Source organism: Pseudophryne corroboree, chromosome 1 (genome assembly GCF_028390025.1).
Source record: "Pseudophryne corroboree isolate aPseCor3 chromosome 1, aPseCor3.hap2, whole genome shotgun sequence".
Classification (NCBI taxonomy): domain Eukaryota; kingdom Metazoa; phylum Chordata; class Amphibia; order Anura; family Myobatrachidae; genus Pseudophryne; species Pseudophryne corroboree.
Genome location: NC_086444.1, coordinates 699,641,668 through 699,662,342, shown reverse-complemented (window position 1 = coordinate 699,662,342; position 20,675 = coordinate 699,641,668). Strand labels below are relative to the sequence as shown.

The 20,675-nt window shown below is 44.6% G+C and overlaps 1 protein-coding gene across 1 annotated transcript in view; it reads right to left on the bottom strand.

Moving 5' to 3' along the window:
- Positions 1–17,464, bottom strand: part of GIPC3 (GIPC PDZ domain containing family member 3) — a 303,143-nt gene extending 285,679 nt beyond the window's left edge. The window contains exon 1 of the mRNA XM_063931102.1: positions 17,079–17,464. Coding sequence (XP_063787172.1) covers positions 17,079–17,345 — 267 coding nt within the window. The 5' untranslated portion in view covers positions 17,346–17,464. The remainder of the gene's footprint in view (positions 1–17,078) is intronic.
- Positions 17,465–20,675: the final 3,211 nt, after the last annotated feature.

Below are 20,675 nucleotides of genomic sequence, written 5' to 3'. Positions count from 1 at the left end.
GCTGGGTCCTGGATTTGGTGAAATGTCACCAGCTATCAGAAGCAGAAGAGAGAGATAAATGTGGGTGTCAGAGGTTTGTGAAAGTTTTTTATGTTGAGAGGTTGTAGATGTTATTGTCAATGAGTATAGGGAAGTAAAAAGCTCATGAGTGCTAATAAGAGGGGAGTGTAGAATTGAGGGGGCAACATGTACAGAGGGGTGAGTTGCTGGGAGACTGAATGATGCAATAGCCTTTATGAATACTCCATGAAGAGCAATGCAGAAAATCAATTTGTGGAACATAGTTTGAGATGAAATCAGTGTTTTCTAGGCTGAGAGTGTAAGGTTTAACTTGTTCAAGTTAAAAGTGCAGGTGCCTACTGGTGTTGTTCTGCTGTGTTAACTGTGCATTATAGAGCAAAGTGACAAACAGGTATGTACAATCACATGTAAATCACAATGTATATAGTTGTCTACCAAATTGGTTGCATTTTGTTCTTAGAGGTCATGAGGATTTTAGTTGGTAAAATATTTACATACGCTGAAATACACAGATGATTGGGAATGTAAGGAAGGGACGATGTTTTCTGTTTTGTCGGTGGGTTGTTTCCGTCTGTTTTCGTCCTGGTAAGTCCTGGGTAAGTCTATATTGTAATATTTTCATAACCCTTTTAAAAAAGCCCTTATAATAAAGCCCTGTTCAGCCGGCTGTTGTTCAGCCAAGCATCTTTCCTTATGAATGGTAAGTATCCATGTGTCTCTAGTAATTGCTATCAAGGCCTAACATCCCACCCCCGTTTACAGAGCATGCCATAAAACTCAACTAAAACAAATACTAAGATAGCAGTTACCAGCTATATAAAGCTGCAAAACAGTTTCATCCTAGAATACAATATAGCTTATGATATTCAAACTGACAGTGTAGATTACCTAGTAATAATAACACTATCACTGATGCATATATATTCTGAGCAGATCCAAAATGCAAAGGAGTGTAGATTACCTAGTTATAATAACACTATCACTGATGCATATATATTCTGAGCAGATCCAAAATGCAAAGGAGTGTAGATTACCTAGTTATAATAACACTATCACTGATGCATATATATTCTGAGCAGATCCAAAATGCAAAGGAGTGTAGATTACCTAGTTATAATAACACTATCACTGATGCATATATATTCTGAGCAGATCCAAAATGCAAAGGAGTGTAGATTACCTAGTTATAATAACACTATCCCTGATGCATATATATTCTGAGCAGATAGAAGCACTAGAAGACTTGAAAGATGTGAAAGATGAACAATTTAGAAGATAAGCGATTTCCCTTGAGCTCCCTGACAAATGATATTGAGTATACACACTGAGCAATTTTACAAACAATCCGAACATCAAACGATCTGCTCTGCTGGGACTGAAGGGATTGCGCTGCATGCAGGGAAGACTGACGACCTCAAACGAGTCCGGGTGCTCGCATCATTCATTGTTCACTGTGTACACGCTGGACGATTTAAACGATAGTTTGTTCACAACCGTCGTTATCGCTCAAATCACTGGAAAAGATCTTCTAGTGTGTATGGGCCTTAATACTTATTAAAAAATAATCGTGTTATTCTAAACTGATATCAACCATTTGCAAAAAATATTGAGAAATATAATGGGTAATTCACAACAATTATCTTGGAGATTTAATGATTGTTTTTACAATTTGGGAAACTGATGACAGATTGCTAACTTTGGGGCAGATGTATTAAGCCTGGAGAAGTGGGAGAATACATTTTAGTAAGAAAATAAATCAGACAGGAAAGATATTGCTACAAATATCCTATATAATAAAAAACTAATGCTGCTCCTCACCCCTATGGGGGGGGGGGGTTCAAGTGTTTTGCACACCCGATGGTGTCCAATGGAGAAAATCAACTTTTGCTCCTTTCGGGCATGCACAATTGCCGGATCTGACATAACTGTTATGTTGGGGTGGTAACTAGTACATATATATAATAGGATTTTGGTTACCTACCGGTAAATCCTTTTCTCGTAGTCCGTAGAGGATGCTGGGGTCCGCATTAGTACCATGGGGTATACATGGGTCCACCAGGAGCCATTGGCACTTTAAGAGTTTGAGAGTGTGGGCTGGCTCCTCCCTCTATGCCCCTCCTACCAGACTCAGTCTAGAAACTGTGCCCGAGGAGATGGACATCTTCGAGAGAAGGATTTAACACAGATAGTGGCGAGATTCATACCAGCTCACACATACAAGGCACATCAAGCTAACTAGCTTGAAAAACTCAGCAACTGCTGAAACATTACTTACCAAGTAACCCAACGAAGTTGCACTGAACCAAATAACATTTGCAGGAAAACGAAGCGCTGGGCGGGCGCCCAGCATCCTCTACGGACTACGAGAAAAGGATTTACCGGTAGGTAACCAAAATCCTATTTCTCTTATGTCCTAGAGGATGCTGGGGTCCATAATAGTACCATGGGGATGTACCAAAGCTCCCAGAACGGGAGGGAGAGCATGGAGGCTCCTGCAGAACTGATTGACTGAACTTCAGATCACCAGAGGCCAAAGTATCGAACTTGTAAAACTTTGCAAACGTGTTCGACCCAGACCAAGTTGCAGCTCGGCAAAGTTGCACTGCCGAGACACCCCGGGCAGCCGCCCAGGAAGAACCCACCTTACGAGTAGAGTGGGCCTTAACGGATTTTGGACACGGCAGTCCTGCCGTAGAATAAGCATGCTGGATAGTGAACCTAATCCAGCGAGAAATAGTCTTCTTAGAAGCAGGACACCCAATTTTCTTGGGATCATATAGGACAAACAGAGAGTCCGACTTTCTGTGACGAGAGGTTTTCTCTTCACATATATCTTCAGAGCCCTTACAACATCCAAGGACTTTGATGTAATTGAGGAGTCAGTAGCCACTGGCACCACAATAGGTTGATGTGAAATGCCGACACAACCTTCGGAAGAAACTGCTGACGTGTCCGGAGCTCAGCTCCATCTTCATGGAAGATCAAGTAAGGGCTTTTATAGGATAACGCCCCCAATTCGGACACGCGTCTAGCAGAAGCTAAGGCCAACAATGTGACCGCCTTCCATGTAAGAAATTTTACCTCAACCTCCTGTAGGGGCTCAAACCAATCCGACTGGAGGAACTGCAACACCACGTTAGGGTCCCAAGGCGCCGTAGGCGGTTTAAAGGGAGGTTGGATGTGCAGAACTCCCTTCAAAAAAGTCTGAACCTCAGGGAGGGCAGCCAATTGTTTCTGATAGAAAATGGATAGGGCTGAAATCTGGACCTTCACAGATCCTAACCTCAGGCCCATATCCACACCTGCTTGCGGGAAGAGGAGAAAACGTCCAAGTTGAAACTCCACCGTAGGAAACTTCTTGGATTCACACCAAGAGACATATTTCTTCCAAGTACGATGGTAATGTTTAGATGTTACCCCTTTCCTCGCCTGGATGAGGGTAGGAATGACCTTTTTCGGAATGCCCTTCCGAGCAAGTATCAGGCGCTCAACTTCCATGCCGTCAAATGTAGCCGCGGTAAGTCTTGATAGGTGAATGGCCCCTGCTGCAGCAGGTCCTCCCAAAGAGGAAGAGGCGTCGGTTCTTCTTGCAGTAGATTCAGAAGGTCCGCGTACCAAGCCCTTCTTGGCCAGTCTGGGGCAATGAGGATCGCTTGAACCCTTGTTCTCCTTATGAGCTTTACGATTCTTGGGATAAGCGGGAGTGGTGGAAACACGTACACTGACTGGAACACCCACGGAGACAACAGGACGTCCACTGCCACTGCCAGTGGGTCCCTCGACCTGGAACAATAACGCCAAGGCTTCTTGTTGAGACGAGAGGCCATCATGTCTATTTGGGATAATCCCCAAAGGTCTGTTATTTCCTTGAACACCTCCGGATGGAGACCGTGTCTGCTGAGGAAGTCTGCTTCCCTGTTGTCTACTCCCAGAATGAAGATGGCTGACAGCGCCAACGCTTGTTTTTCTGTCCAGAGGAGTATTCTTGTCACCTCTGACATAGCTGCTCTACTCTTCGTTCCGCCCTGTCGGTTTATGTAAGCCACTGTTGTTATGTTGTCCGACTGCACTTGAATGGCCCAATTTCTTAGAAGAGGGGCCGCATGAAGAAGGCCGTTGTAGATGGTCCTTTGTTCCAGGATGTTGATGGGCAGGCCGGCTTCCAGGCTTGACCACCGTCCTTGGAAGGTTACTTCTTGAGTGACTGCTCCCCAGCCCCGAAGGCTTGCATCCGTGGTTAGAAGGGCCCAATTCTAATTCCCGAACCTGCGACCCTCCAGAAGGTGAGGTAATTGTAACCACCATAGGAGCGAAAGGCTCTCAGCGTGTGCACCATAGGCTCTCAGCGACAGACGAATTCTCTAGTGCATGTGTAGATGAGATCCTGACCACTTGTCCAGGAGATCCAGTTGGAAGGTCCGAGCGTGGAACCTCCCATACTGGAGAGCCTCGTAAGAGGCCACCATCTTTTCCAACAGGCGAATGCATTGATGAACCGACACCTGGGCTGGCTTCAGGACATCTAAAACAAACAATAAAGTGCTTCACAGCGCTGCTCCTACACCACGTCTCACGGGGAATATATAGAAATAGTCCATATACTCTGTCCACTTCAGTAATGAACCTAGTTCTAAAAGCACTTCACAATATTGCTTTTATACCCCATCTCCGGAGCATACCACGCTCATCATGAAAGAAGCAGTCTATTTGTATATCCACTTCAATAAAGGATTTTCCAGTGCAAGTGTAAAAGAACACACATTTTATTAAAAAGGTCCACTGTTAAAAAGTTCACACTCTTAAAAAGTTCACTGATGGAAAAGTTCTCCTCTTTTTTTATATGTAGCAATTTCAGTTACATTTGGTTAGCAGTTAGGTCTGGCATAGATGGATGTTCCCAGGTGGGAGCTCACCAAATCCGCAGGACGCCGATCTTCCTAGCGGGGGCTTTCTAATCGGGAAATGCGTTACCCGTGTACACTGCCGTTCCCTCCGCTGGCTGTCCTCCGGCTGCGAACCTCCCAGCGCTGCATGCGCTTCCGACCGCTCTGCTCACCTCCAGTCCCTGAATGCTCTCTGCTGTTTTATAGATAGTGACCACGTCCACCTGCTGCCGCCGACGCGTTTCTACCCTAATTGGGTCTTTGTCAAGGCACAGGTGGGCATGGTCTGGTCACTCCCTTTATACTACTTACAAAGTATTTCCTATACTCGCTCCTGGGTACATCGATCCATAATCCAGGGTTCTATTAAAGGCACATAACTTGTAACCGGCACAAATTTACCAATTGGCATTAATCAATCCATACAATAAAAACACCTTTTCCCAAAAGGGTATATATAGAGGCACACAAATGCTCTTACAAAGAGACCAAATTCTTTTCTTTGAATACATATTATAATCTTGTGGTAAATTATATTACAAGAACCATTTCAGTTCAAAACTGCCATTTAAACCCCTTGGTTGGAGCGTTTTTAATTCGTGTATCCACCACATTTCCTTCTTGGCTAATGCTGGAGCTACATCATTTCTTCTCCAATTCCCTTTTATATGGTCAATAATTTTAAAACTTTCAATACTATCTGTGGAGCAAATAGATAGTATTGAAAGTTTTAAAATTATAATATGTATTCAAAGAAAAGAATTTGGTCTCTTTGTAAGAGCATTTGTGTGCCTCTATATATACCCTTTTGGGAAAAGGTGTTTTTATTGTATGGATTGATTAATGCCAATTGGTAAATTTGTGCCGGTTACAAGTTATTGTTTGTTTTAGATAAGAGTTCTGTTTAAGCAGCTTGAAGCTGATCTGCTACATATAAAGGGACACAGCTGCAGCTGAGATAAGCGCTTTTTAAGGAGGACTAATACCTTTTCTACAGTGGCTTCAGGACATCCCGGACCATAGTTTGTATCACCAACGCCTTTTCCTGCGGAAGGAACACCTTTTGCACTTCTGTGCCCAGGATCATTCCCAAAAAGGACAACCTTTGGGTTGGTTCCAAATGTGATTTTGGAAGGTTCAGAATCCAACCATGACTCTCGAGGAGGTGTGTTGTGAGAACAATGGATTGCAGCAGCTTCTCCTTGGACGATGACTTTATCAGGAAATCGTCCAGATATGGAATGATGTTCACCCCTTGTTTGCGGAGGATAACCATAATTTCTGCCATCACCTTGGTAAACACCCTCGGTGCTGTGGAGAGGCAGAATGGCAGGGCCTGGAACTGGAAATGACAGTCCAGCAATGTGAAACGGAGATAAGCCTGATGCAGCAGCCAGATTGGAATGTGAAGGTACGCATCCTTGATATCCAGGGATACCAGGAATTCCCCCTCTTCCAGACCTGATATCACTGCCCTGAGAGAAAAGGTTCGAATAGTAACCTGTGGCCTGCACAGGGGGAGGAACTGGCACAATGACCTGTGCCTCCACCAGCTTTCGGACAGCTTCTTGTAGCACGGTGCTGTCTGCCAACTGAGTTGGTAAGCCTGATTTGAAAAAACGATGAGGAGGGAGACTTTAAAATTCCAGCCTGTATCCCTGGGATACAATGTCTATCACCCAGGGATCCAGGCCGGATGATACCCAGACGTGACTGAAGTGTCTGAGTCTCGCTCCCACCGGCCCCACCTCCAGGCTGCGCGGTCCACCGTCATGCGGAAGACTTTGGCGTACCTGATGCAGGATTTTGTTCCTGGGAACCTGCAGCGGCAGGTTTCTTTGACTTAACTCGACCTCCCCTAAAGAAGGTATTGGACGGTCTGCCCTTTCTAGGCTTGTTAGGCTGAAAGGGCTGTGTAACAGACGAAGAGAAGGATTTCTACGGAGCAGGTGCTGCTGAGGGAAGAAATGGAGACTTACCCGCTGTAGCCGTGGAAATCCACGCGTCTAGAGCTTCCCCAAAGAGAGCCTGACCTGTATAGGGTAGGGACTCCACGCTTTTTCTGGATTCCGCGTCGGCCGACCACTGGCACAGCCACAGTCCCCGACGAGCTGAAACAGACATGGAAGATATTCCCGCAGCCATGGAACCTAGGTCTTTCATGGATTCTACCATAAAACCTGCTGAATCATGTATGTTGCGTAAATATAATGCAACATCATCCCTATCCATCATATCCAAATCCTCAAGTAAGGTAGCCAACCACTTTACTATTGCCTTTGCAATCCATGCACTAGCAACAGTAGGATGTAATATGGCCCTTGAAGCAGTGTACATTGATTTAAGTGTGTTATCAATCTTTCTATCAGCCGGCTCCTTTAAGGCGGTAGATCCTGGAACAGACAAAACCACCTTTTTGGAGAGTCTGGACACAGATGCGTCAACAATCGGTGGGTTTTCCCATTTTTTCCTCTCCTCCTCAGGGAAAGGAAACGCCACCAGTACCCGTTTAGGGACCTGGAATTTTTTCTCAGGCTATACCCATGCTTTCTCAAATATAGCATTCAATTCCTTTGACGCAGGGAAGGTTAGCGAAGCTTTTTTATTTTCAGTGAAAAGGGCCTCCTCAACCTGCTCAGGTGTGGTATCATTAACAGTCAACACATCCCTGATTGCCTCTATCAACAATTGCACCCCCTTTGCAAGAGATACGGATCCCCGCAACACATCCCCATCACCGTCTGTGGTGTCAGAATCGGTATCCGTGTCATCTTGTGTGACCTGTACAAGCGCACGCTTATGGGGGTATATAGCGGAGCGTCATGAGGTACCAGAAACCGGGCATACTGCCATTGAGCTCTGTAATACCTGGGTTGCAGATTCATTACTTGCAACCCTGTCAGAAATCTGAGAAATCCAAGATTTGATAGAGGAAAACCACTCAGGCTCCCTTGCTGGTATCTGTGCTAAACCAGTGCTATCCTGATTACATGGAATGGGATCATCCTGGGAGGATAAATCCTCTGCAGCATATGACACAGTGTGGACATAGCTAAAGACCACCAAACACTCTACACACACACAGGTGAGGGCAGACAGAGTTTCCCCCCCCCAAGAATGGCAAGAGAGACACAGAGATTGGAGCAAACACACACACAGCGCTTTTAGCAAAGGGAGACCCCTTATCAGCGCTGACTGTTACCTTACACAGTCGTATTACAGCCTCCCCTCCCTTCTACAACCCCCTGGTACCGTGTACATATAGCTGGAGTTGCTGTGGAGGGACCTGTTCTTCCTTTCAGCGCTGTGCAGGCAGGAAAATGGCGCTGAAACACTGCTGGTTCCGCTCTGAGGAGAAGCTTCGCCCCATAATGGCGCTGTCTTCCCGCTCTTCATGGATTATACTAGCCTGAGGAATTCATGCTGGCTGAGATGCGAGGACCCCAACAGGCTTCTGGACCAGTGTGGGGGGTAAGCGCTGGGCCAAGGCTCCCCTCACAGCGCCGCACCATATTATATTATATATATATATATATATATATATATACACATACACACACACACACACACACACACACACACACACACACACACACATATATATATATATACACACTGTCCTTGAAGCAGCACTCCCAATAGTCTTATATTAACATACACCCACTCAATTGAAAGTATATACCTTGAAAAAATAGTTTTTATGGAATAATTGATTGATTTTATAGGTGATTGTATTTTAGAGGTGTAATATTAATTAAGGAATTAAAATTGTACTTTGAGATACCAGTCGGTGTCTAATATCTTTTAAATGTAATATTGTATTGTGCATTAAATATCCACACCTAGGTAAGAAGCGCGGTCCTACTTTTCTGTTTGTAATAAGGTATATGATTATTGATCATATACCTGCTAATATCCATGGTGATAACCGTTCATTAAAACTATTACGGTGTGAAGCACAATGGATTTTTTGGCTGAACACTATTGCACCTGGTGGTCTTAATGAAAATCTAGGACTACATTATTTTTTTATGATCATTTTATGCTCCCTCTGGCATTAATTGTGTATGATATTGTGTACATGAGTATTTCCCTTAGTTACTATATAAAGCTAGTTCTATAGTTTAGCTTATTTCCTGAAGTGTTTGTAAGAAACTAGATTGACATGATACATGTATCTATTGTATTGTTACATTATTGTAACTGTGTTATGTTTACACATTTCACGTTTCAATGGTTAACTGCGTCCATGCTACAAGATGTCACTCAGCTCTTGTTTTTAACATGTTTGTATACAGCTGCGGTGGTGAGGCAATGGATAGTGACGTCATCAGTTGGCGTCCCTGCTCCGGAACACGCAGACCGGTGGAGTTTACACGTGATGTGATGTCTGGTGTATTTAAGGTATGTGCTTTATGTATTCTGTATCCTGATGACGAAGTAAAATCTTCGAAACATTGATCTCTGCTGCTTCCTGTGAAATTTGTTTCAAGCTCTAGGTGCCGCCGACAGTTGCATATATATTTATATATACAGTATATATGTAAACTCCAATCCAACAAGCAACGGCACTCCGAGACGTTAGTATAGAAAAATAAAAAAATGAACGTTATGGTAAGAACTTACCGTTGATAACATGATTTCTCTTATGTCCACAGGTATCCACAGGATAACATTGGGATATTGTCGAGCGACAGCGAAAATGGCACCAACACGGTCACGAGCTTTCTGGCCTCCCAGGATGCATTGGGGCCTCCACTATATAGTCCCACCCACTGACTCAGTCAGATCAGTTCTTTCCACAGCGATTTTAGGCAGGAACATTAGGTAGAGACCTGTACAGGCGATAAGAACACACATGCACACCCTTCCATACAAGAAGGAAGAGGTTTTAGTGATTGTCTAGATCCTCAAATCAGATGCATCAGGGTGGGATCCCTGTGGATACCTGTGGACACAAGAGAAATCACGTTATCAACGGTAAGTTCTTACCATAACGTTCATTTCTCTGGCTGGGTCCACAGGATTATCCACAGGATAACATTGGGATTCCCAAAGCCATTTTAGTGGTGGGGACGCTCCTGATTGCACAGCAGGACCTTTCGTCCGAAGTCTGCGTCATGGGAGGCAAAAGTATCCAAGGCATAATGTCTGATGAATGTGTTTATGGAAGACCATGTGGCTGCCCTACATATCTGTTCTGCTGAAGCACCCTGCTGTGCTGCCCAAGAAGGACCTACCTTACGTGTAGAGTGTGCAGAGACATTAGCCGGAATAGGGAGATCTGCATGAGAATAAGCTTCAGATATTACCATTCGGAGCCATCTCGCCAGCGTCTGTTTACGAGCAGGCCAACCTCTCCTATGGAATCCGTAGAGGATGAAGAGGGAATCTGTTTTCCTGATGGCACTAGTACGATCTATGTAGATTTTTAAAGCCCAGACCACGTCCAGCGACGCTTCTCCCGCAGATAGTCCCGATACCTGAAAGGCTGGGACTACAATCTCTTCATTCAGGTGAAACTTTGATACCACCTTTGGAAGATAACTAGATCTCGTTCTGAGAACTGCTCTGTCTGGAAAAAAACTTAGGAAAGGAGACTTACAAGATAATGCTCCTAAATCTGACACTCTTCTGGCTGACGCCATTGCCAGTAAAAAAAGAACTTTAACCGTTAACCACTTAAGATCTGTTCTCTCAAGTGGTTCAAACAAAGGACCCTGGAGAAATTTTAGAACTAAATTCAAATCCCAGGGAGCTGCAGGAGGAACAAATGGAGGTTGAATATGTACTACTCCTTGAAAAAACGTACGTACATCCTGTAGGTCAGCAATCTTCTGCTGAAACCATACAGTCAACGCTGAGACTTGCACCCTCAAGGAAGCAACCTTCAACCCTTTATCCAATCCTGCCTGCAGGAAATCCAAAATCCTAGCTACTTTAAAAGATCTCGGATTGTAATTTTTTCCAGAACACCAATGAATATAGGCTTGCCATATTCTATGATACACACGGGCCGAAGAAGGCTTTCTTGCTCTAAGCATGGTTTGGATTACTTGCTTCGAAAATCCTTTAGCCTCTAAGATAGAGGTTTCAGCAGCCACGCCGTCAAAGATAGGTGGTCCAGATGACTGTGACAACAAGGACCCTGCATTAACAGATCTGAACGTTGAGGGAGCAGCATCGGTGCTTCCACAGACATTCTCAACAGATCTGTGTACCAATGCCTTCTTGGCCAAGCTTGAGCTATTAGAATGATTGCTTCCTTTTGCCTGTTTTATCTTTCTCACTACTCTGGGTAACAGAGAATTGGAGGGAACAGATACGCCAGCTGAAACCTCCATTCTACTGACAGTGCGTCTACCAGGACCGCTCCTGGGTCCCTTGTTCTTGATCCGTATCTCAGAACCTTGTTGTTTAGACGAGACGCCATAAGGTCTATCTCCGGTAGACCCCATCTGTTCACCAGTGTCTGAAACACTTCTGGGTGTAGTGCCCATTCGGTTTCCAGAATGGTGTGCCGACTGAGAAAATCCGCTTCCCAATTTAGTACACCCGGGACAAATACTGCTGACAATGCCGGGAGATGGAGTTCTGCCCATTCTAGAATGGGGGTTACTTCCTCCATCAGACTCTTGCTGTGAGTTCCTCCTTGATGATTGAGGTATGCTACTGCCGTCGCATTGTCTGAGCGGATCTGGACTGGTCTTCCTTGTAGATTGTCCTTTGCCTGAACCAAAGCCAAGTAAATGGCTCTTATTTCTAACAGATTTATCGGCAGGCAACTTTCCCTTGCGGTCCATTTTCCTTGGAACCATAGGCTTCCGAGTACCGCCCCCCAGCCTTGCAGGCTGGCATCTGTCGTCAGGACTTGCAACTCTTTTATCCAAAAGGGTCTCCCCTTGTTTAAATGGTCTGTCTGTAGCCACCACGCTAGAGACCTTTTTACATTTACTGGAATCTTTATCATCTGTTTCATTATCGTTTGATGATTTCCGTTCCATTTGTTCAAAATGAGATGCTGCAACGGTCTGGAGTGGAATTGCGCATATTCCACCATGTCGAACGTTGATACCATCAGACCCAACAGTCTCATTGCTGCATGGACTGACATTGTCTGGGCTTGCAACGCTTCCTGAGCCATGACTTGCACCTTGACTATTTTTTTCTCTGGTAAGAGAACTCTCTGTAGGTCTGAATCCAATATGGCTCCCAAATGAACCATCCGCTGTGACGGATTCAGGGACGACTTCTCCCAATTTATGAGCCACCCGTGTCTCTGTAAACAAACTATCGTCTGTTGGAGATGGCTCAACAGTAAATCTTGCGACTGTGCTAAGATTAACAAGTCATCTAGGTATGGGAATATTCTTATCCCTTGTTTGCGCAGACAAGCTGCCATAACCACCATGATCTTGGTAAACACCCTGGGTGCTGAAGCTAGCCCGAAAGGCAGAGCTTGGAACTGGAAATGCTCCTGGAGGATGGCAAACCTGAGGTAACACTGATGTGACAGTGCTATAGGCACATGTAGGTAAGCATCCCGTACATCCAGAGATACCATGTAGTCTCCCGGTTCCATAGCCAACATTATGGAGCGTAACGTCTCCATGTGGAACTTCGGGATCCATATGTAGTTGTTCAACATTTTTATATTTAGAATTGGTCAATATGACCCATTTGGTTTCTGGATTAGAAATAGATTGGAGTAATACCCCTGTCCCTTTTGTGATGGAGGTACTGGGACAATCACACCTGACTGCAGTAATTATTGGACTGCTTCTTGCAGGGCATTGGCCTTCGACTCTATACGAGACAGGCTGGTGCAAAAAAATCTTTGAGGAGGCTGCCTCCTGAATGGGAACCCATACCCCTGAGATACTACCTTCTGCACCCAGGCATCTGTTGTTGACTGTTGCTATATGTGTGCAAATTGCAGGAGTCGGCCCCCAACCCTGGAATCCTCCAGGCGGAGGCCCGTCTTTTCAGGCTGAGGGTTTCTGTTCAGGTTTGGAAGCTGGCTTCTTGCTAGCCCACTGCTTCCTACCCCTGGATTTAAACTGGGGTTGCTTAGGCTCCTCTTTAGCTTTCGCTTTACTTTGCCAACGAAAAGAGCGAAATTTTAAACCCTTGGACTTAGGGTTATAAGCAGCCGGAAATCTGACCTTTTTCGATTCAGCCTCTGGTTCTAGGATATCCGATAAAGGTTTTCCAAATAATATATTACCCACAAAAGGCAATGCTTCCAATTCCTTCTTGGATTCCGCATCTGCCTTCCAGGTCCGTAGCCAAACTGCTCTGCGAGCCACTACTGCCAAGGCTGAAGCAACAGTGCCTACATCAATTGCTGCTTCTTCTAAATACTGGGCAGATTGTCTTAAACAGCAAAAACGATCCTCTTGCTCCCTAGTAGGAGAGGGGATGTCATTCTCTAGTTCCTCTATCCATTTGCCCATTGCCTTTGCTACCCAGGCCGAAGCCATAGCAGGTCTTACCACCGCTCCTACAAGAGAAAAAATATTTTTCAATAGGCTCTCTACCCTTCTGTCTGTGACATCATTCAAAGAGGTAGATGACAGTGGTAAAGCAGATTTATGCACGAGTCGCAGAACATGTGCATCTACATTTGGAGGAACTTCTCTCTTCGAACAATCCCCAGCAGGAAATGGATAATAAGAATCCCATCTCTTAGGAATCTTATACTTTTTACTGGGCGCTGCCCAAGACTCATCCATCATTTCCGTCAACTCATTTGACGCTGGAAATTCAGCTTTCACTGACTTTGTTCGTTTGAATACAGGTGCTTTTGCTTTTAACGCTGTCTTGGCTGGTTCTTCCAGAGAAAGCACAGCCTTCACTGCATTAATAAGTTCAGCTACATCTTCTGAACTAAAGCTCTGCGACTGATCATCATACGGAGTTGAATCTATTGTTTCCGCATCATCATCCGATGTATCATCTTGTGTAGTCTGCCATACAGACGTATCGGTCTTAGTCTTACCTGCCCCTTGGTTGCTTGTAGAGGCTACTGGAACCAAACCATAGGAAGGGAGCTGCATGTATGGGTCCATAGTGTAACCTAACCCTTGAGGTGGTGCTACCGGAGCTAACCTGTCCGCTATTGACGACAGAGTCTTTGCGAACATATTCCATGGTGGCTCTACTGGAGGTTGAACTAACTCCTGTTTTTTACTTCACTGAAAAGTGAAACAGTTTGCACACAAACCCTCATAAGTAACCAATTGATTCATATCAATTACTCCTGACTTACAAGATAAGCATGTTAGGGTTATAGGAGTGCTTGGTAAATTCTCCTTATCACTTTTGCCGCTCATAGACATGGTATTAACCTGTTATCGACTACACACTTTGTGACTGAAAAACACCCTATATGTCAGTATATAGAGGCGAGATCAATCTGACCACAGTGCACCTGATTTGAGGGTCAGAACAGGACTGACATTACACAGAAAAGTCAGCACACATACTAGTAGTCAGTCACATGTTAAAGCATTAGACATTGTCATATGAGAATACAACCTCCATTTTAACTTATACATAAGTAGGAACATTGTACTTATGTTTTAACTGGTTCTATTTTCTACATAACATGCAGAAAACACAGTAATATACAGGTCTCATATGCAATAGGTACTAAAAATTAACAATGCATACTAAAAAGTAGAAGGAATTTTTAGTACTGTATACCCTGCCTCCAGAGAGCGGGATACAGGGAGACTCGCCACACTTCCATATCCAAGCAAATACGCTCGTAAGACGCTGAGTGGATTCAGATGCTACTGGTGTACACTGCCGCTCTTGGTAACTGATAACGGACACAGACGCTCACCAACGGACACGGACGCTGAGCGACTTCCACGTGTATGCAGACGCTAAAGGCCTGCGACTCGGTCTGGCGGGTTTATATCCAGTGTACACAACCGCAGCGTCTAAGCTGCGACCGAGTACCCTCGTGGTAGCGTCTGAGCTGGAAGTGAGGTCATTCAGTTCATGAAACGAGAGACACGCGGGAACTGGCCATGAACTCGGAGGAGGGGCGGCCAGGAGAGCGTCTGAATCCCCCTGTTGACTTAAACTCCCAGGATCGCGGCCTCTACCTAGTCCTGGCGCCTATGATCCCCGGAGCGTAGCACTGTCACACTTGAGATGTTCGGCGCATCAACACACTGTTTGTAGTCTCCACCAAATCAGTGTAGCTGTGTCCTGACCCCTCTAGTAAGAGGAAGTCCATAGACTCACCGTCTCCCCATGCTCCGGCCACAGCCTGGTTACGTCTGCTGGACCTGCTAGAACATCCGACACAGACGCCCGTCGAGACAGCACTGTACCGCGGAGGTAAGTGTTGTTGCGACCCGGTGGGGAGTTGTTGGAGCGACTCTTTCTAATATGCGTTTAAGACGCTGTTAAGAGAAGTCGCTCTAAAAAATATTATAGTAAGTCTATAAAAATAAAGTAAAAAAACTTGAGGCTGCTTTCACAGCAGCCCTGTGACCATGCGGCTTCCTGCCGCACCAAGCAAAAAACTGATATGACTGAGTCAGTGGGCGGGACTATATAGTGGAGGCCCCAATGCATCCTGGGAGGCCAGAAAGCTCGTGACCGTGTTGGTGCCATTTTCGCTGTCGCTCGACAATATCCCAATGTTATCCTGTGGATAATCCTGTGGACCCAGCCAGAGAAAAGCGCGTTTAATCCATCACAAATTCCAATGTTTTGGGGCAGTGGCGCTCCTTTGGAATTTGTGATGGGTTGAACACGCTTTTTTGTATTTTTTTATACTAACAACTCTGAGTGCCGCTGCTTGTTGGATTGAAGCTTATTTACTTTCTCCAGAGGGCAGCAGAGCATGCTGCGATTTATAAAGGGTGAGTGCAGATCCAAACATCCAAGGAATATATATATATATATATATATATATATATATATATATATATATATAAAAACATAGAAACAGAGAATTTGACGACAGATAAGAGCCACTTGGCCCGCCTAGTCAGCCCTTTTTTCAACCATATTGTTGCCTCAAACCCTATTTGATCCTTATTTCTTTGCAGTGATATCCTTTTGTTGATCCAATGCATGTTTAATTTGCTCTACTGTCTACCACCTCTGCTGGTAGACTATTCCACTTGTCCACTACCCTTTCTATGAAGCAATTTTTCCTTGTTTCCCCTGAATATACCTTCCTCTAGTTTCAGTACATGACCATGTGTTCTAATACATTTATCCATATATCTACGGTATATCTAATCTATCTATCTTAATTAGGGAACTACATACTAACCGTCTGAAGAAAGAAAAAAACAAAGCACACATGACCATCCTATTAGTCTTACAGTGCTCTCAAGTTATATGGTTTTCAACATAGCCATGTCTTTCTTTGCCTGTATTCACTCTCTGTGTAGCCCTCCACCCTCCCTTATATCTCAGCTTCACTCCTGTCCATTAGATTGTAAGCTCTTACAAGCAGGCCTCTTCTCCTTTTTCTCCACTCCTCATTCACAAATGATTTCTTGCATCCCACCTACTGTATTACCTCTTGCATGTTTTGTGTCTCACTGTGTTCTGCACCTTGCCTGTTATGTCTTGTATATGCATGTCTTGCTGTTTTCATACGACACTATGCTTTATTTCCTCACTGTACGTCGCTACAGAATCATAACAATAATACCAATAGAAACTACCATTATAGCGAGGGTCCCATAATGAGGACATTATGGTTATAGTATAATTGGATATAGTGTATAATTTACTGAGAAAATAATAATAATGTAAAGTGGCGGTATACACAGGGAGCACTATAATTACAACAGAATATGCAATGGGAAAGAATAAAATGCCTTGTGAGGTAGTGATTACAATATTTTTTGCCAATCTTTAATCAAACATTATGACTGCTTATGTCAGGAGTTTTCATCTGATGCATATTTAAAGCTGGTTTATTGTTTTGTGCTGGTTACAGACGAACTTCCAAATAATTGTCTATGCAGTCATTTTTTTCCAGATAAAATGAGCTGCCAATGAATTTAAGAAAACAAATGATGATAGATAATGATAAATACAATTACAAGTGACTTAAATGGCTAATACTTTACTGTATTGTTAAACATTTCCTAATGTAAAAATTGCATCAATGGAAAAAAAAAATCTCACCTCTGTTGGAGAGATGTTAAAAACCTCAGCGATTTTGGCATAGAGTTCCTTGACATTTGTGAAGCCTTCGATTCTTCCAGTTGAGCTGCCATGAGCCAGCTGAGTATGGAATACCAGCCTGGGTCTCACTCTTGGAGGGTGAGGAGGTCCTGGCTGGCCCTGTGCTGCTGAATCAGCCGGCACAGTATGCTTAGATTCTTTTGTCTTGTCTACGGCTTCTCTTGGAGCTCTGCATTCTTTCTGGTCAGGGTCCACTCCGTTCTCCATGAATACAAGCTTCCAATTGCTCTCTTTTTTTTGCTCTTCTTCCTGCGCAACTTCCAGACTTTGCCAAAAAGGTGTATGAAGGAAACAATGACATAGACAGGGAGGGAGAGATAAATAATTGATGCTGGATCGCTCTTTTTGGATTGTACACCTAGTAAAAGGATCCCTGGCTGAGTTTAAAAATGCCCAGTAACTTAATACCACAGCTCAGGTTGTTCAGCAAAGGCTTCACCAGCTTTAAACTCATGGGATAAAAGAACACTGAGGCATGGCTCTATAAACTAATCTAGCTGGGGATGTACATGGAAAATTGCTCTCTCTAGAGACATGTCACCTTATTTTCAATTAGGCAAACACTAATTAACTCCTTCAATGATGGACACAGCTGCTTAAGGTGTGTCCTACATTGTGTACACGTTTGTGTGTATCTTCTTTCTGTGAAATGTAAGCCTCTGTGTGTTTACTTATGCATAACAAATTCTGTTAGAAAGTCATATATTAAAAGGAAAAAAAAACAGATTCAAATTGACAAAAAAAAAAAAAAATCATACTGTACACGTACAATGAAGTGACAGGCTCAGAAACATTTAGGCTTGGCTAAGGCACAGGCAAAAGTGAGTACAGCAACCAGAATGGAAGGTTGGTCACTACTAAATGACATTTGTATTTTTCAATTATAAGTGAAAATTTAAATACAGTACTTACAAGGAGAAACACGAAAGGCAAGATATAATGAGAGTTATGGTACACTTACCATGGTTAACTCTCTTTCTGCGAGGTACACTGGGTTCCACAGGGAATACATTGGGGTGTAGAGCAGGATCTTGGATCCAGAGGCACCATCAGGCAAAGCTTTGACTGTCCCAGGATGCATTGGGGTCTCCTCTATAACCCCGCCTCCAGGCACTGAGAGCTTAGTTTCATTAACCAGTCCAATGCAGGAGCAGGTAAAAGAGACGGCAGATGTTAGTCATATAGAACCACAATCTCACGTCAGGAGAGGGTACCAGCGTCTAATGCCATACAACCCAAAGAAGCTAGGTGCGTCAGGGTGGGCACCCTCTGGAACATAGCGCACTTCGTAAAAAATAGAATTTTAATTACCTACCGGTAAATCCTTTTCTCGTAGTACCTAGAGGATACTGGGGTCCACATTAGTACCATGGGGTATAGACAGGTCCACTAGGAGCTTTGGACACTTTAAGAAATCAATAGCGTGCACTTCTGGCTCCTCCCTCTATGCCCCTCCTACCAGACTCAGTCTAGAAACTGTGCCCGAGGAGACGGACATATCCTGAGGAAGGATGTAACAGAACAGTGCTGAGATTCGAACCAGCACACACAAACAAGAGGAAAGCCATACTAACCAAACTTGAACAGGAACAGCAACAGCAACAGCTGAACTAACAACATTACTTAAAGTAACAGTGCAGGAAACACGAAGCACTGGGTGGGTGCCCAGTTTCCTCTATGGACAACGAGAAAAGGATTTACCGGTAGGTAATTAAAATCCTATTTTCTCTTACGTCCTAGAGGATACTGGGGTCCACATTAGTACCATGGGGATGAATCAAAGCACCCAAACCAGGTGGGAGAGTGCTGAGGTTCCTGCAGAACTGATTGGCCTCTGAGGACCTTCAGTTTGGTCAAAGTATCGAACTTGTAGAACGTGTTCGAACCCGACCAAGTAGCTGCTCGGCAGAGCTGTAAAGCCGAGACACCCCGGGCAGCCGCCCAGGAAGAACCCACCGACCTAGTAGAGTGGGCCGGTACTTTAGGAACCAGCAATCCTGCCGTAGAATAAGCCTGCTGAATAGTAAGCCTGATCCAGCGAGCAATAGACTGCTTTGAAGCAGGACACCTAATTTTCTTGGAATCATAGAGAACAAACAGACGAGTTGTCTGCTTCACATAGATCTTCAAAGCCCTCACGACATCCAAGGACTTTGAGGTAGCAGAGGTGTCAGTAAGCACCAGAACCACAATAGGTTGGTTGATATGAAACGCAGACACCAACTTAGGAAGAAATTGCTGACGAGTTCTGATTTCAGCTCTATCTTCATGAAAAATCAAATAGGGGCTTTTGTGAGACAACGCCCCCAGTTCCGACACACGCCTTGCCGAAGCTAAGGCCGAAGCTAAGGCCAACAGTGTAACAGTTTTCCACGTAAGAAACTTTACGTCAACCTCCTGTAAAGGCTCAAACAAAATGCCTTTTCCAACTGAAGAAATACCTTCTGTTCCTCTCTATCCAGTATCATCCCCAGGAACGGAAGCCTCCTTGTCGGTTCCAGGTGGGATTTTGGTAGGTTCAGAATCCACCCGTGGTCCTGAAGTAGTCGGGTTGAGAGGACAATGCTGTCCAACAACCTCTCGCTGGATGGTGCTTTTATCAGCATGTCGTCCTGGTACGGTATGATGTTCACTCCCTGCTTGTGGAGGAGAAACATCATCTCTGCCATTACCTTGGTGAATACCCTCGGTGCTGTGGAGATGCCAAATGGCAGGGCCTGGAACTGGTAGTGACAGTCCTGTAGTGCAAAACTTAGATAAGCCTGATGAGGCGGCCAAATCGGAATATGAAGGTACGCATCCTTGATGTCCAGACACCAGAAATTCCCTTTCCTCTAGACCTGAGATCACTGCTCTCAGAGACTCCATCCTGAACTTGAACACCAGCAAGTACGGGTTCAGTGATTTGAGGTTTAAAATGGGCCTTACTGAACCGTCCAGGTTTTGGTAGCACAAACAGGTTGGAGTAATAACCCCTGTTTTGTAGTTGAGGTGGAATTGGGACAATGACCTGAGTCTGTACCAGTTTTTGAATGGCTGCCTGTAAGGTCATACTTGCTTCTGGAGATGCTGGTAAGTCTGATTTGAAGAATCTGTGAGGTGGGAGTTCCTGAAACTCCAGTCTGTATCCCTGGGTGTTAAGGTCTTTTACCCAAGGATCCTGGCAAGATGTTGCCCAAATGACTAAAACAACATAACCGGGCTCCCACCTGCCTGCCTTCCAGGCAGTGTGGTCCACCGTCATGCTGAAGGCTTTGAGGAAGCAGATCCGGAGGTCTGTTCCTGAGAACCTGCAGCTTCTGGTTTTCTGGCTTTACTTTTATTGCCTTTGAAGGCTGTAGAAGAACCCTTGGGTTTGACTTTAAATTTCGCTGTCCGAAAGGACTGCAGTGTTGGAGCAGAGTAGGTTTTCCGACATTTGTGGAGGAGCTGCACTTCCCTGTGATTCCTGTCAGTGTAAGCTGCAGAGGAAAAATGGCACTGGTGAGCTGCTGGATACGCTCATAGTGAAGCCCCGCCTCCGTAATGGTGTGCGGC